This window comes from Melospiza georgiana, chromosome 10 (assembly GCF_028018845.1).
Source record: "Melospiza georgiana isolate bMelGeo1 chromosome 10, bMelGeo1.pri, whole genome shotgun sequence".
In the NCBI taxonomy this organism is placed as follows: Eukaryota; Metazoa; Chordata; class Aves; order Passeriformes; family Passerellidae; genus Melospiza; species Melospiza georgiana.
In genome coordinates this window covers 1886688-1903152 of record NC_080439.1, presented here as the reverse complement: position 1 = coordinate 1903152, position 16465 = coordinate 1886688, and the positions used below count along the sequence as shown (strand labels likewise).

General features: G+C 46.8%; 1 protein-coding gene across 1 annotated transcript in view; it reads left to right on the top strand.

Moving 5' to 3' along the window:
- Nucleotides 1–16152, top strand: part of PPM1L (protein phosphatase, Mg2+/Mn2+ dependent 1L) — a 62024-nt gene extending 45872 nt beyond the window's left edge. Inside the window, exons 2-4 of the mRNA XM_058031205.1 lie at nt 4237–4411; nt 8819–8980; nt 10037–16152. Coding sequence (XP_057887188.1) covers nt 4237–4411; nt 8819–8980; nt 10037–10386 — 687 coding nt within the window. The 3' untranslated portion in view covers nt 10387–16152. The remainder of the gene's footprint in view (nt 1–4236; nt 4412–8818; nt 8981–10036) is intronic.
- The last annotated feature ends 313 nt before the right edge of the window (nt 16153–16465 follow it).

The following is a 16465-nucleotide window of genomic DNA, read 5'->3' as shown; positions in this document are numbered from 1 at the left end:
GACAGGTTTGGGAGCAGCTGGTGAGACATTCAAGCAGCTGAAAACTGATTTTTTTTTTTTTTTTTGGCTCCTGCGTAACTCACCCAGACTGAATCTTCCCAGTTCTTGGTTTCTGCTTGGCACAAAGTGGAGTCTCTAAATCAGGAGAGACCATTTAGGCTAAAATAAAATATTCCACTGCTCTCCCCGAGTGCTGGGAGGGAGAGAACAATGGCCCAGAAAGATGAATGCTTCTTGCTCTTTAATTGACTCTAATAGGCTATAAATACATTTTTTCCCTCAACTACAGGAGCAGAATGAAAGGCTTCTGGTAAAACTGGTTTTTCACTCTAAAAATCCCCTGCTCTCTGGAAAAGCTTCTGCACAGAGCCACCTGTGGAAATCCCCTGGAGTAGTTTTAAGGCATTTTAATTCCTAATGAAAGCTTTCAGTTCAGGGGCTGCGCTGGTGCAGGGTTGCAGAGTTGGAAATGTCATTTCGAGTTGAGTCATTTTTGCAAACCTCCTTTTTTTTTTTTTTTTTTTTTTATTTTACCTTCGGTGTTAACTTGATGAGCTCAGTAAAACCCAAAATGCAGCATTTTGCTGTATCAAAATGAGCAGTTCAGCACCTGTGTAAATGCAGAGGGTTTATGGCGCTCTGACCATTATTTTTAGGGTTATTGCTTTTCCTCTCATTTCTGCCTGTTTGTGCCAATATTAAAAATGATCCCTTTTGCTTAGAGTTGATTACAGGGATATAAGAAATGTTTCATTTAATCCTGCTTGGGTGAAATATTCCTGTCTGGCCTTGCAATGCAATCCCTGCTCACAAAATTTAGGAAATAAATTGTAATTTGGGTTTTGCTGGGTTTTTCTGCATTGTTGCCTGGTAATGGCCAAGTCTTTTCAGTACCTTTTTTTACAGACCTTCATTTCATATTCAGCTCATCTCTGCTAATAGTTCCACCCAATTACCATCAAAATCAGGTGAATTCTTGACATCCCTAATTTATTTTTTTATTTTTAGCACTTCAATCGCACCTGTTTCGCTTTGTGCCTTTAACCGAATGGTGCCCTTTGGTAAATTCAGATATTGAATTTGAATATCAGACATTGATGTCCTTTCCTCGTGGTGTTGGTCACAATTTCCGAGCCTGAGCCTCTCCCATTTTTGGGGCTCCATCCATCCCCCTGCTTGGCATTGCTGACAGAAATTGTGTCAAACACCTGCTCTGGGCCTCGTTTCCCCACCAATCCTCATTTTTTCTCCTAAAAGAGGCAATGATTGACTTTCTAATTAACATTCAGGGTTTGTGCGTGTGCAGTTTAGATGCCGGTGCTTTTTGCTGCAGGAATAATTCCTTTACTGTCATTATTGCTGATATTTTTAATTTTGGGGGTGTGGGTGCGTGTGGTTGTCAGAGCAAAAATTCAGAGTGGGATAACCCAGCTGGGATTTGGTATTTCCATATATCAAATATGGGAAATTTGGTGACTCCACGGCCTCTCAGGGCGCCCTGTTTGACCAGAAAAATAAAGGTTTTATTTAAGTTTTGGTGGAATTTCCTGCATTTCAGTCTGTGCCCGTTCAGGATACACAGAAATTGTTGGCTTGGTGTGTTCACTTGGGAAATTGTCCTGTGACTTCTCCAATCTCTGATGGAATAATTGATAAATAATTGATAAATCCAGAGGAACTGCACTCATTTGATGGGGGGGGGGGGGCACTGCAAATAACTTGGAATTAATAAATCCAAGCAGAATTCTAAATATTTAATAAATCCAAGCACAATTCTAAATATTTAATAAATCCAACCGCAATTCTAATATTGCACAGGGTGGTCTAAAGGAAAATTTAGGGAAAATTAAGGAAAATTAGAATTTAGGAAAATTAAACACAAATTCCTGAATTTGAGATAAAATAATCAATGTACAACGTGCCTTCTGACCTTTCTGGGGGAAAAAAACAGCTCTTTAAATGTAATGTTCATTAATAATGAGTTAATTAATTTCCCTGTGCTTGTGTGGACAGTTGCTTTGGTTTTCCAGGAGAAATTCCCTGGTGCCACAGGGGATCAGTGCAGGAACGTGGGACACAACCCCAGGGATGTTTGAGATTGCAATTTAATCTCTGATTTAATCTATTTGGAAAACGAAATATCAAAAAAAAAAAAAACCCAGAGCAGAGGAGAATTCTGGTCCCTCCCAACCCTGGGATGAGCAGCATTCCCAAGGCTTTGCCTCTTGTGGAGCCATTCCCACTGAGCTCATTTATAACACAGTTCATTAAAATTACAACACAATTCATTAAAATTATAACACAATTCATTAAAATTATAACGCAATTCATTAAAATTTGTTTGGGTGTTTCAATGCCAGGAACGGCATTAAAAATAAACCAACTTTAATACAGGAATAAAACAGTTTATTATTTTATTTTCTGGGTTTTTGCTCAAAAACTGGAGCACGGAGGGGAAAGTGGAAAACCCAAATTAAAGTGTGCCAGAAAAGGGAATTTCCATTCCCTGTTTAAGGGGGTGCTCCAGGGGATGGGGGGTGCTGGAAATCCAGATTGAGCCTGGGCTGGTCCCAGAGGTTACTCCGAGGTTACTCCGAGGTTACTCCGAGGTTACTCCAGCTTTACACCAGCCCCAAGTCCAGCCCAACCCTGCCCTCTGCTGGGCCAGAGCAGGGAATTAAAGGGATTTTAATTAATTAATTAAAATTAATTCCCTGGGTTTGTGCGTGTCAGTATTTATGGGCTGGGGGTGCACCAAGGGCAGCGGGAGGGATTCCACCTGTGCTTTAAAATGTAAAAAATAATTTTAAAAAACCACATTAAATTGGACTCTGCTCTGCCACACGCTGCTTTAAAATTTAGAATAAAAATTTAGAATAAAAATTTATAATAAAAGCATTGATTCCACTCTGCCACTTGATGCTTTAAAATTTGGAATAAAAATTTAGAATAAACACAATAAATTTGATTCCACTTTACCAATTGGTACTTTAAAACTTAGAATAAAAATTTAAAATAAAGAAATTCAGAAGAAACACATGAAATTTAATTCCACTTTACCAATTGGTGCTTTCAAATTTAGAATAAAAATTTAGAATAAACACATTAAATTTGATTCCACTCTGCCAGTTTGTGCTTTAAAATTTAGAATAAGCACATTAAATTCTATATCGCTTTGCCACTTGGTGATTTAAAATCTAGAGTAAACACATTAAATTTGATTCCACTCTGCCATAAGGTGCTTTAAAATTTAGAATAAAAATTCAAAATAAAAAATTCAGAAGAAACACATTAAGTTTGATTCCAGTCTGTCACTTTGTGCTTTAAAATTTAGAATAAACACATTAAATTTGATTCTGCTTTACTAGTTGGTGCTTAAAAATTTAGTATAAAAATTCGGAATAAACTAATTTAATTTGATTCCGCTTTGCCAATTGGTGCTTTCAAATTTAGAATAAAATATTCAGAATAAACACATTAAATTTGATTCCACTTTACCAATCGATGGGTAAAATTTTAGAATAAAAATTTAGAATAAAAGTTCAGAATAAACACATTAAATTTGACTCCACTTTACCAATCGATGGGTAAAATTTTAGAATAAAAATTTAGAATAAAACTTCAGAATAAACACATTAAATTTGACTCCACTTTACCAATCGGGCACTCGAAAATTTCGAATAAAAAATTCAGAATAAGCACATTAAATTTGACTCCACTTAACCCAATCAGGCACTCAAAAATTTCGAATAAAAAATTCAGAACAAACACATTAAATTTGACTCCACTTTACCCAATCGGGCACTCGAAAATTTCGAATAAAAAATTCAGAATAAGCACATTAAATTTGACTCCACTTAACCCAATCAGGCACTCAAAAATTTCGAATAAAAAATTCAGAACAAACACATTAAATTTGACTCCACTTTACCCAATCGGGCACTCGAAAATTTCGAATAAAAAATTCAGAATAAGCACATTAAATTTGACTCCACTTTACCAATCGGGCGCTCAAAAATTTCGAATAAAAAATTCAGAATAAGCACATTAAATTTGATTTCACTTTTCCGCGTGGCGCTGTAAAATTCCGATTAAACCCCTGGGATGTGCAGGTGGCCCCGTCCCAAGCCCTGAGCTGTGGGTGTGCAGTGCGTGCGCAGCGCAGGGGCTCTCCGGGTAATTATTTAAGGTAATTAATACCTTAATGAAGGTGATTAACGGCGCTGTTAATTGCAGTCGGCAGCGGAGTACGTGAAGGCGCGGCTGCCCGAGGTGCTGAAGCAGCACCTGCAGGACTACGAGCGGGACAAGGAGAACAGCGTGCTGTCCTACCAGAGCATCCTGGAGCAGCAGATCCTCTCCATCGACAGGGAGATGCTGGAGAAGCTCACCGTCTCCTACGACGAGGCAGGTACGGCTGGGCTGCTTAAAATGCTCATTTTTTCACCCCAAAAATCGCTCTTTTCCCCAAACCCTTCAGCTTCTGTCCTTGTTTTCTGAAATGTGTGCTCCTCTTGAAGTGGTTCCTCATAATTCTCATTTTTTCGCCCCAAAAATCGCTCTTTTCCCCAAACCCCTTCAGTTTCTGTCCTTGTTTTCTGAAATGTTTGCTCCTCTTGAAGTGGTTCCTCATAATTCTCATTTTTCTGCCCCAAAAATTGCTCATTTCTCCAAATCCCCTGTGCAGGTTGAGCTTTTGGTCCTCATTTTTGTTCCTCCTTAGGTGGTTCCTCATAATTCTCATTTTCCTGCCCCGAAAATCCCTCTTTTCCCCAAACCCCTTCAGCTTCTGTCCTTGTTTTCTGAAATGTGTGCTCCTCTTGAAGTGGTTCCTCGTAATTCTCATTTTTCTGCTGCAAAAACCCCTCTTCTCCCCAAACCCCTTCAGCTTCTATCCTTGTTTTCTGAAATGTTTGTTCCTCCCAAAGTGGTTCCTCATAATTCTCATTTTTCTGCCCCAAAAATGGCTCATTTCCCCAAACACCTTCAACTTTTCTCCTTCTTTTGTGAAATGTTTGTCCCCCCTGAAGTGGTTCCTCATAATTCTCATTTTTCTGCCCCCAAAAAATTGGCTTGTTTTCCCAAACCTCCTGTGCAGGTTGAGCTTTTTGTCCTCAATTTTGTTCCTCCTGAAGTGGTTCCTTAGAATTCTCTTTTTACTGCCCCAAAAATGGCTCATTTTCAGTCCTTCCCCAAGGTCCTTCAACTTTTGCCCTTGTTTTTGTGGAAATGTTTCATCCTCCTGAAGGGATTCCTCATAATTCTCATTTTCCTGCCCCAAAAATGGCTCATTTTTAATCCTTCCCCAAACACCTTCAACTTTTGTCCTTGTTTTTGTGGAATGTGTGTTTCTCCTGAAACGGTTCCTCACATTTCTCATTTTCCTGCCCCAAAAATTGCTCGTTTTCAGCCCTTCCCCAAACCCCTTGAACTTTCGTCCTGATTTTGTAAATATTTGTTCCTCCTGAAATTATTCCTTATAATTCTCCTTTTACTGCTCCCAAAAAAATTATTCATTTCCAGTCTTTCCCCAGTCCCCTTGTGCAGGTTGAGCTTTTATCCTCATTTTTGTCATCTTTTATCCTCATTTTTGTGAAATATTTGTTTTTCCTGTCCCAGTTTGGCTGGGGATGTCCCCCCCGGGTGCTGGCAGGAGCTGAGGGGACACTTCTGGCAGCTCATTGTGCTCTGCTGTTAATTATTTTAATTATTTCCTGTGTCTCTCCATTGCCACCCCCTGGTTTTTTGCTCTTTTCCCCTTCACAGATTCCTGATTTTTGGCCTTTCCCAGCTGGGAGTGGACTGGGCAGGCACAAAATCTGATTTTTACCCTGACACGAGGATGGGCAGCCAAACCCAGGCAGTTTTTGGGGCTTTCTGGACACTGAACTCCCAGCTTGCAGATCTGACGCTTTTCCTGGCATTTTGCTCTCAGAAATGCCTTTCAGCTTTTAAATCCTTTTGTAAAATACACCGCACACCACGAGCTTGGCCTGTGGCTTCTCAAAGGCCAGCACAGGTCAAAATGAGGGTGCAGAATATTTCTTTCATCACATATGGCTTGCTTTTAATAATGCACAAAAAATAAGCTTCAAAATTTGTTGCTTTCTGTCACCTCTGTTGATTTTTCTCACACAGAATTTCCCAAAATCCTGTAATTTTTTTTCCATTAGTTTGGTCATTCCAGCTCCTCTCCACTTATTTTCATTTAAAGCAGTTTGTTAGGGAGGAGAAAATGCAGGAAATTACTGATTCCTGTCAAAAGGAAAAGAAAGCTTTTTCCTTTATGGAAATCTCAGTGTTTGTATGGTTAAAATAAAGATTAAAACTGCTTGAAACACATATTTGGGGATTTATCTCATCCAGCAAAAATCATGTGGAAATGAGAAGCTCAGTAATAACTGGTTTAGAAGATTCCCAGCAGCACAGCTGTAAATGAAAGCCCCAAATTCATCAGAGATGAAAACACAGCAGTGGAGCCCCTCACCCTCCTAATTGTGCCCATTATTTATGAAAAGGCAGAAATGGCTCTACCTGCCCTTGGAACCAGAGCTGATTGTGAGCAAAGCACAGAAAATGGGCAGTTAAATGTAATTACAGCAGCTGCTGGTGATCCTGGGTGCTCCAGCCCTTGGTGCTGACATTTTCCCTTTTTTTGGCTTTTTTTCCAAACAAAATCAACTGAACGAGGAACTCGAGCTGCTGGCGGGGTGTAAAAAGTGAAGGAAACAATCCTTCAAAATTGGCAAAATATGAAATTAAATATTTTTTTTTTAATTATTCCTTAGTTTCACTCCAGACAGGTTTTGTCCTTGTGGTCTGGAAAAATGAATGTCTCTCATGTCTTCTTTCTCTCTTCTGTCTCATAGTTTAGCTCATTTAACGAAACAAGAATCTGAATTTGCCACTCTTTTTGCCTGGTGTTTTTTTGGGGGTTTTTTGGGGGGTTTTTTTGCTTCAGCTTTGGATTCACTGAAGCTGAAGTGAATCCCCAAAATATCTGTTGTTAGCGTGAGGGGCAGGTTTCTCCATTTTCAGGTTTCTCCATTTTCAGTGCCTCGATAAATGAAGCCTAAGAGGGGAGTGATTCACTGTAAGAAAAGGCCTTTGGATTCTGACGGAAATTTCACCTTGAATTGGTTTTTAGATTTTGCTGCTGCTCCCAAGGAGCAATGTGGGAGCACCTGGAAAATGTTTGTGTAGTCCAGTCAACAACCTTGGTTCTTCAGCCAGTTTGGGCCCATTTGTTCTGTCAAAGGTCTCAGCCTGAAAACAGAAGGTGTTGCTGTTGGGAGACACCCATCCAGAGAAATCCTTGTCTGTGGAAAGCAAAATTCTCACAAACGACTCCTACACCAACCATTCCTCCTCTGATGGTGGTGAAAGGGGAGAAAATGCAATTTTGTCTGTGATGTGAGGGATCCCCCCGAGCCCTCCTGGAGCCCTGCCAGGGTTCCATCTCTGCAGGAGTGATGAGCAGCTGGAATTCCAGCAGCTGGCAGCCAGGGCAGCTGCCAGGGAGGCTTTTGGGGGGCTCCCAGGGCAGGGGAGCACTCCCACACCTTTTCCAGCCTTTCCCATCCCTCTTGGAAGGACCATTCTGCACCCCCAGGTAAATCCTTTCTCCCCAAGTGGGTTCAGTTCGAGTTCAGCCGCATCCCTTTGCCAGGAGAAAGCTGAAATGCTCTGATTTTGGCACAATTTTGGGTGTTAATTTGGCCTTTCTGGCAGCATCCAGTGTTAATAAAGTGCAGCCTTGATGGACTCCACATCCCAACGTGGATCTTTCCCTTTTTTCCCCTTTAGGAAATCGATCCATCAGAGCTACACATAAAATGAGTTTGTCTGGGAATAGTCGAGTGCTGGCAAGATTTCTTTTTGTGAGGTTCGAGTAAGGAAGCTTTAAAAAATGAAAGCAGGCCAAAAGTGACAGATGGGGACAAATCCTCTGCTAATCTGTAAATCCTTTAGTTTAAAAAGTGGCATTCTTGACTAGCTAAGGCTGGGGTAATTTTGTGCAAGAATATTTTCTCCCAACAAAGCTTTGCTGGCTCTTAATCCCATTCCTTTGATTTGCAGCATCCCTAAACATCCGAGGTGGTCAGTGCCTGATCTGTGGCAAATTTTGGTTATTTAAAGGAATTTTAGCATTTAATCCCAATGTTCCAGGGAATTCCAGCCTGCTGGGAGGTTCTGGAGGGGTTTTGTCCTGTGAGAAATGGCTTTTTTCTTTAATGGATGGCCCTTCTTCCCTGTGAGTTCTGAAAAAATTGAGTTTCATTACTGCACAACAAAAAAAGAGATGGAATTCATTTTTCCCTGCTGTCAAGCAGTCCTGGAGATATTGATATTTAGGGATTGCATCCAGAGCCAGGAGCCAGAGCCAGCCCCAGAATGGGTTTTTTTTTTAGCTGATATTTGCTGGTTTTGGGTGAGGGGGGCAGGAAGGGGAAGATGGGAACTGGAAAGGAGATGGGAAATGGGAAATGGGAAATATTCCTCCCGTTTTAAGGTGGGCTCAGTGCTCAGAACTGGAAAGGAAATGGGAAATGGGAAATATTCCTTCTATTTTAAGGTGGACTCAGTGCTCAGAGCTGGAGAGGAGATGGGAAATGGGAAATATTCCTTCTATTTTAAGGTGGGCTCAGTGCTCTGGGGGTCGCAACTGGGACTCCCCAATCCTGGAAGTCCTTCCCACCTCAACCACCCTGGCATTCCGTGACAGGAACAACACTTCCCTGCTGATCAGGACCATCCGTTTCATGGCAGAAATGTGATTTCCCCCACCTCTAAGAGCAGCCCCTGTGGTTCTGTGCAGGCACCACGTGTCTGATCGCCCTGCTGTCCGACAAGGAGCTGACTGTGGCCAACGTGGGCGACTCGCGGGGCGTCCTCTGCGACAAGGACGGCAATGCCATCCCCCTGTCCCACGACCACAAGCCCTACCAGCTGAAGGAGAGGAAGAGGATTAAGAGAGCTGGTGAGTTGTTGGAAAGTTCAGCTTTTGTTTGTCGCTAAAATTGACATTTCCTCCAGGAGAGGGTGGGAAGTGACTGAGGTGGCAGCGGATCAAATCTCCTGTTCTCCGCCCAAAATTCCACAGGGCAGAGGTGGCAGCAGATCAAATTGGAGTTCATTGTCCCATTGCAGCTTTAGCCCAGGCAGTCCCACCCTGCTTGTTTTTCTCTCTCCAGCCCACGGGGTTTGTGCTCCTGGGCTGAGATTTGGGGCATTTGTCCTTGGTGCCCAGCTGGAGCAGGAATTGTTTTGTCTCCCTGCTCTGTGCACACAGCTCACCATCCCTTGATATGAAGCTCAGACCCACACACTAAAGCAGCACAGAATCTGAAAAATATAAAAACTAAAACCTGAGGCATCACCTCCCATGTTCTGAGCTCTGTAATCCCTCAGGATGAAACTTTGGGGGGTCTGGCAGGAACCAGAGAGCTCCTTGGGTGTTCCAGAGAGCTCCTTGGGTGTTCCAGAGAGCTCCTTGGGTGTTCCATAGAGCTGAATGTTCCAAAGAGCTCCTTAGATGTTCCAAAGGGCAATTTAGATGTTCTAAAGAGCTAGATGGTCGAATGAGCTTCTTGGATGGTCCAAAAAGCTGTTTGGATGTTCCAGAGAGCTCCCTGGATGTTCCTAAGGGGTCTTGGACATCCCAAAGAGCAGTTTGGATGTTCCAAAGAAAGAGCAACCTGGGTGTTCCAGAGAGGTCCTTGGACATTCCAAAGAGCAGCTTGGATGCTCCAAAGAGCTCCTTGGATGTTCTAAATAGCTGGATATTCCAAAGAGCTCCTTGGATGTTCCAAAGAGCTCCTTGGATGTTCCAGAGAGCAGCTTGGATGTTCCAAAGAGCTCCTTGGATGTTCTAAAGAGCAGCTTGGATGTTCCAAAGAGCTCCTTGGATGTTCCAAAGAAAGAGCAGCCTGGATGTTCCAGAGAGCAACTTGAACATTCCAAAGAGCAGTTTGGCCATTCCAAAGAGCTTCTTGGGTGTCCCAAAGAGCTGATTTAAGCGTTGTTTCCCCCCCAGGTGGGTTCATCAGCTTCAACGGCTCGTGGCGCGTGCAGGGCATCCTGGCCATGTCGCGCTCGCTGGGCGATTACCCCCTGAAGAACCTGAACGTGGTGATCCCCGACCCCGACATCCTGAGCTTTGACCTGGACAAACTGCAGCCAGAGTTCATGATCCTGGCCTCGGACGGGCTGTGGGACGCCTTCAGCAACGAGGAGGCCGTGAGGTTCATCAAGGAGCGCCTGGACGAGCCGCACTTCGGCGCCAAGAGCATCGTGCTGCAGTCCTTCTACAGGGGCTGCCCCGACAACATCACCGTCATGGTGGTGAAGTTCAGGAATAGCAGCAAAGCTGAGGAGCAGCAGTGAGGAGCCCCCGGGCCCGCTCAGGACTCAGGACAGTCTGTGTGTGTGCTGGGAAGCTCCAGGAGCGCCGTGCGGGCTCTCCCGCGGCCGCGGGTCCGTCCGGGCTCTGCTCGTGGCTTGGCAAAAGGAGCAATACAACAAATAAATCCATGCTGAGCGACCACAAGAATCCAGTCTGCCCCCCGCCCCTGCCCTGTGCCCTCGCTGCTCCCTAGGAACCGACTGGAAGCTCCCATTTCTCACTTTTCTTTAGGAATCCTGTGTGGGTTTGGGTTTGATTGCTCTCCTCAGGGGCACGGCAGGGCCAGGGCGGTGCTGCTGCTCCTCCCTCCTGCTGTCCCTGCTCAGGAGCTGCTCCCGTGTCCCTCATCTCTGCACCCTGCAGTGGGAGGGCTGGCTGGGCAAGGGTTTGGGACGTGAAGGAGGAAGAGGAGCCAATCTCAGCCTGCTGCCACTGCTGGCTCTGCTTTGTTCAGCCTCCCCCCACAATAAACCCTGCCGAGCATGTGAGTAGGTAGAGCTCCTGAAGCACCACGTCTATTCAGGCTGTGCATTACTCTAGGACAGTTCTTCTAGGCCATATTGTATCCAGACCAACTCATGGTGAACTTCAGCAAAGCCCCGGGAGCTCTGAAGCTCCTGGCTGGGGGCAGAGCTCAGCTGTGGGAGCAGAATGTGTGTCCTGCACCGAGATCCCCCCGACCTTACTGCTGTGGAAGGAGATGGGAGAGCAAATGGATTTCACTGGTGACTGGTGGGAGCCTCACCCAAGCAGGGCGTTCCTCAGAGGTTCCTCAGAGCTTCCTAGCTGGAAGTCAAGCCTGAGAGAGACTTCCCTGTACCACTGCGGGTGGATTTGTGGTGTTAATCCCAGGGCAGACCCCTCTGGACGGGCTCTTGGGATGACCTGCAAATGTCAGGCAGCATCAATGCACTGTAGAGATGAAAGGTTGTGTTAAATCTAGGTTTTAAAAGTGTGTTTAGATCTAACTTTCAGTATTTAATTGTATTTTGGGATCTGTGACTGCTGTGAGTTGGAGTGAGGACAGTTTGGGTTTGCTGCACCTCTGGTACCAGCTGTGTCATGGCAGAGGGACAGGGCAGGCAGGATTTTGGATGGCTCCTTTGTCCTTACCCTGCCTTACAGAAGTCCTTGGGATCTCCCCAGAACGTGGTCCTGGACACTCTGCTCAAGTCCTCGGGGTGGTGGAGGCTGTCTGTGTTTGGTGTGGAGCTGGGTCAGGGATTCCCTGGCCTTGCCTGTTCCTTGGGAAGGTCCAATATTCCTCATTTCCCAGCTGTGGCCCCCCTGCTCACCTGCAGGATCTCTCAAGGCAAAAAATCAAAGAGCACAAACTTCTGCTCGAGAAGGAATCCCCATCTTTGTCTTGTTTTGTCCCCACAACAAACTTCCCTCCTTTAATTTGTTTGGGGATAATCTCAGCCCTCAGCTGGCTCTGGTGGTGTTTCCAGAATGTGTCTGGAGCCCTGGGAGAGCAGTGCCCAGCAGGCAGGAGCCTGCCCTGCTCCTTTCCCTGCCCTTTCCCATCCCTGGTGCAGCTGAGTGCCCCTGGCTGCCCAGCTGGGCAGTGAACAGGAATTGCTGAGAGCTGCTCCAGGTACTGCAGCGTGCACAGAGTGAGGGCAGAGGGCTGCAAGTGCAGCCCTGGGTGATGGTGATGCCATGGGAATGCTGGATCTGGGCTGGAATGGCACAGAGCACTGGGAGAGCAGCTCCAGGCAGAGCTCAGGGTGTGGGGTTTGTCTTCCCTGTCCCCCTGTGCCTTCCCTGTCCCCCTGTGCCTTCCCTGTCCCCTTCCCTGTCCCCCTGCGCCTTCCCTGTGGAGGGCACAGCTCCTGGGGAAGGAGGAATTCCAGCAGCTCTGAAGGATGTTTGTGAGCCCTGAGCCATCCCAGGAGCTGCAGGGGTGGCCATGCCCAGGAGAACAGCACAGATCCAGCTGGGGTGGCAGCTCCCGGCGCATTCCTGAGGGATCCACGAGCCCTGAGCACAGCCAGGAGCAGGAGCTGGCAGGGGTGGCAGCCAGGAGGGAGCAGTGGCAGGGCAGGGCACTGACCCAGCAGGGCAGGAGGGGTTTGCAGGTTTGCTGGATCCTTCCAGGATCATTCCAGGATCGTTCCCAGTCCCCCAGCCAGCTCCAGGTGGCTTCAGCTGCAGCAGGAACTGTCCCAGCACCTTCAGCTTCCTCCCCCCTCCCTGGCAGTGCCATCCATGCCAACATCTCTGCTCAGCCCGGGGTTTTTTTGCTTTGATTGCTTTGGAAAAGGAGCTTCAGCTGCTCCAGGCTTGAAGGAGAAGGAGTGATGGAGGTGAGAGGCTTTGTGTGGTGTCCCACATCCACGTGCAGTGCCTACCTGTGCTCCCAGCTGGAGGCTTTGGAAGCTTTCCCTGCCAAGGGAGGCATTTCCAGCTTCCAGTGGTGCTGATCTGTGCCAAACTCTGCCGTGACACAGCTGGAGGCTGCAGGATGAGCTCCTTGTGCACACTGCTGATGCACCCCGACCAGTGCAGGGCTCTCCCACTGCCTTAACACTGCATCCATCCACCCATCCATGCTCCACCTGGGGAGGAGCTGTGGCCAGGAATTCCCTGTGCCTGTGGCAGCAGGGCCCCAGCCTTCCTGCTGCTCTGCTCCCAAACACAGCTGGGCACAGCTGGAGCTGCTCCTGCCAATCCCCCCGGGCACAGCTGGAGCTGCCCCTGCTCACCCAGCCCGGTTTGGTGCCTTCATTCAATCCCCCCGGGCACAGCTGCAGCCTCAGGGCACAGGGGTGGCTGCCAAGGAGCATCTGCAGATGGCTCAAAGTGACAAAGGGACCTTGAACCACGAGGCTGAGCCAGTGCTGGGGAATTTGGGCTGTTCCCAAACTGGGCTGCTCCCAGGAACATCCCATCTCCCAGTGCTGGGGAATTGGGCTGTTCCCAAACTGGGCTGTTCCCGAATTCATCTGTTCCCAGGGACATTCCAGCTCTCAGTGCTTGGGAATTGGAACATCCCAGTGCTTGGGAGCTGGGCTGTTCCCAAACTGGGCTGTTCCTGGGGACATTCCTAGGGATGTCCCAGCTCCTAGTGCTTGGGAATTGGGCTGGCCCCAAACTGGGCTGTTCCCAAATTCATCTGTTCCCAGGGACATTGCAGCACTCTGGAATGCAGCTGTTCCCAAATTCTTTTGGTCCCAGGGATGTCCCAGCTCCCAGTGCTGGGAATTTGGGAATTTGAGCTGTGTCCCAGGGATGTCCCAGTGCTCAGGAACTGGGCTGTTCCAGGGACATTTGGGAACTGGGCTGTTCCCAAACTGGGCTGTTCCCAGGGACATTCCAGCACTGTGGAACTGGGCTGTTCCCAAACTGGGCTGTTCCCAAACTGGGCTGTTCCCAGGGACATTCCAGCACTCTGGAATTGGGCTGTTCCCAAACTGGGCTGTTCCCAGATGTTCCCAGGGGTGTCCCAGTGCCAGCTCCCTGCCCTGGGATGCTCTGCTGGTTCCCTCCTCCTGCAGCACAGGGGCTGCTGTGGGGTTCACCCATCCCTCGGGTCACTCCTGGAATGTCCCAGCCTGTCCCCAGCCTGCTGTTTCCTTCTGCTGGCCTCAGACATCCCCACAAACCCCACAGCAGCCCCTGGCATAGAGGATTTCTGCTCCCACTGCTGCTGCTTGCAGGTTAAACCATTTCCAGAGGTGAAATTTAAAATATTGTGCAGATTTTAGAATCCAGGAGGAGTCAGAGTTAAAGCACTGCATCAGCTTGGATGCAGAAACACCAATGCCACAGCCTCAAAAAAAAAAACAACAAAAAAAAAAAGGGAATTTTATGTCTCAGGATACAGGGCAGCCCTGCTTTAAATAATATGGATTTATTGCTGATGTAGCTGAGACTTGTTTTACACAGAGAAGCATTCAGTCAGTGATTATACTACAGAAAAAACACCTCAGCAGCCTGTCATGCCCCAAGGCAGGATTCCAGGCCTCTGAACAGAATTCCAGGTGAGAGTGTTCTGCTGGGATTTGGCCACTGCAGAGCCCAGAGCTGCAGCCCCTTGTGCCCAGTGTGTTCATAAATGGCCTTTCTGAAACTCCAGGGAAAAAGATCTGTACAGACAGTGAATAATGAGCTGAAGTTTCGTTGCTTTTATTTTTCCAGTGCTGCCTGGACGAGGCTTAGGGGAGCCAGGGGATGAGTCTGGATTTTCCTGAGGTGACTCAGAATCCCGGGGAGCAGCTCTGGAGGATGCTCTGGGAAGCAAAACCTGCCGGGAGCAGCTGCCAGAACCACAATCAGGGGTTTGGGGGCAGTTCTGGAGGGTAAATGATGGATTTGGATGGATTCCATGGGTCTGGGCAGCTCCTGGGCCTGCTCTGCCCAGCCCTGAGGGATGGGAGGGTTTTTGGGGTCCCTTCCAACCCAAACCAGTCTGGGATTCTGGGAATTACCTCAGCAATAGGGAACTGAAGCACTTTAGTTCTTTTTCCCAAGCATATTTCATGCCCAGTCCTGCATTTTTTTGCAGCCTGAGTTGCACCCGTGGGCACAGCCTCTCTGACACCAAACATCCACAAATGGGAGGCAAAATTTGGGGAAATATCCCAAACCTCCTTTACACTGAGCACAGGGAGTGCTGCCCCACATCCCCTGTGTGATTTTTGGGAATTTCTCTGTGCCAGGGCGCACACAAAGCATTGCAGCATTTAACTCCTCTGACATAACAGCCAGAGTGGGAATTTCACCTTCTGCTCCCCACCCAGCAGCAACTTCCAAACACCTTTGCCCAATTTATTATTATTATTATTATTATTATTATTATTATTATTATTATTATTAGGCTTTTCATGTCAGGAAACCCCACAGTTTTCCCATCAAAATCACAAATATTTTGAATTCTGATTTAATACAGCTGCATGAGGGGAAAAAAAAAACTTATTGGGATTTGGGAAACCTTTAGCCTGTGCTTTACACTTTGTTTTTAGTACAATATTCCAGGCCCATGCAATAAAATTAGGCCCCTCCCTACTTCAGTTCCCAGATTATTTCATGCTTTTAAGGTTTTTCACCTTTTGCCAGGCTGCTCACACTAAAAACTTCCCTAAAATGGCTTTGAGCAGGAACAGGAGCTCAGTTAGGAATTCTACAGCCTTTTAAGCAATAATAAAGTCAGAATCAAATACAAGCCAGACTTGGAAATGAGTTTTTTTTAGGAAAGCCAGGAGCAGGATGGATGTATTTCCAATGCTGCTGGCTCTGTAAAGGACAATTAACTTCAGGTGGCACAAAGAGATCACTGTGTACAAACCTAATCCTTGGAACCTGAGAGCAGTGTCAGCATTTGGGGCACAAAACCCCGAATTCCTGCAGGTGACAGGAGAATTTCTGGCCATCCTCACCTCCCCATCCCTCCCTCACCACGAGCACTCTCTGCTTTATCCATTTTCTGAAGGCAGCAGAGTCGTGATTACGTTTTTATTTTGGAAAAAGCAATACAAGCTGTGCTGTAGTATCAGTGTTCTTGTGGTAAATGATTTATTTCCAGGCATTTCACGTGGCAGGCTCAGAGAGGAACGGAGGGGTTGGGGTTTGAGGTGTGGAAACAATCACAGAACAGGGCACTTCCCCCAGTACCTGCTCAGAGAACAATCCAATCCCAGCTCCTACACCCACAGCACAGCTGGAATTTCACCTGGAATACAAGAGCATCATTCCCTCAGTTATGCAATACTGTATTTTCCCAGAAATAAAAAGAAAACAAATAACAGCCTTTATTTTTTAAAAGCTTTGATGAGAACACTGAAACCCTTGTCTGGAGAGTGCTGTCCCCCCAAGACTTTTTCATCCTTAAAAACAACACAAGAAAAAAATTCCACCCCAGCTCCCAGCTGTGGAGCGGAGCCAAAGGCAGCAGGGTCCTGGTGAGCCCTGAGCCCTGTTCCTGCAGCTCTGGGCAGTCCTGAGCCCTGCCAGGGCTGTGGGTGCTGCCCAGGGCTGTGGGTGCTGCCCAAGGCTCTGCCAGGGCTGTGGGCAGCTCTTCCATGGCTCGAGGCATCCCTGAGCTCTGCCAGGCTCTGG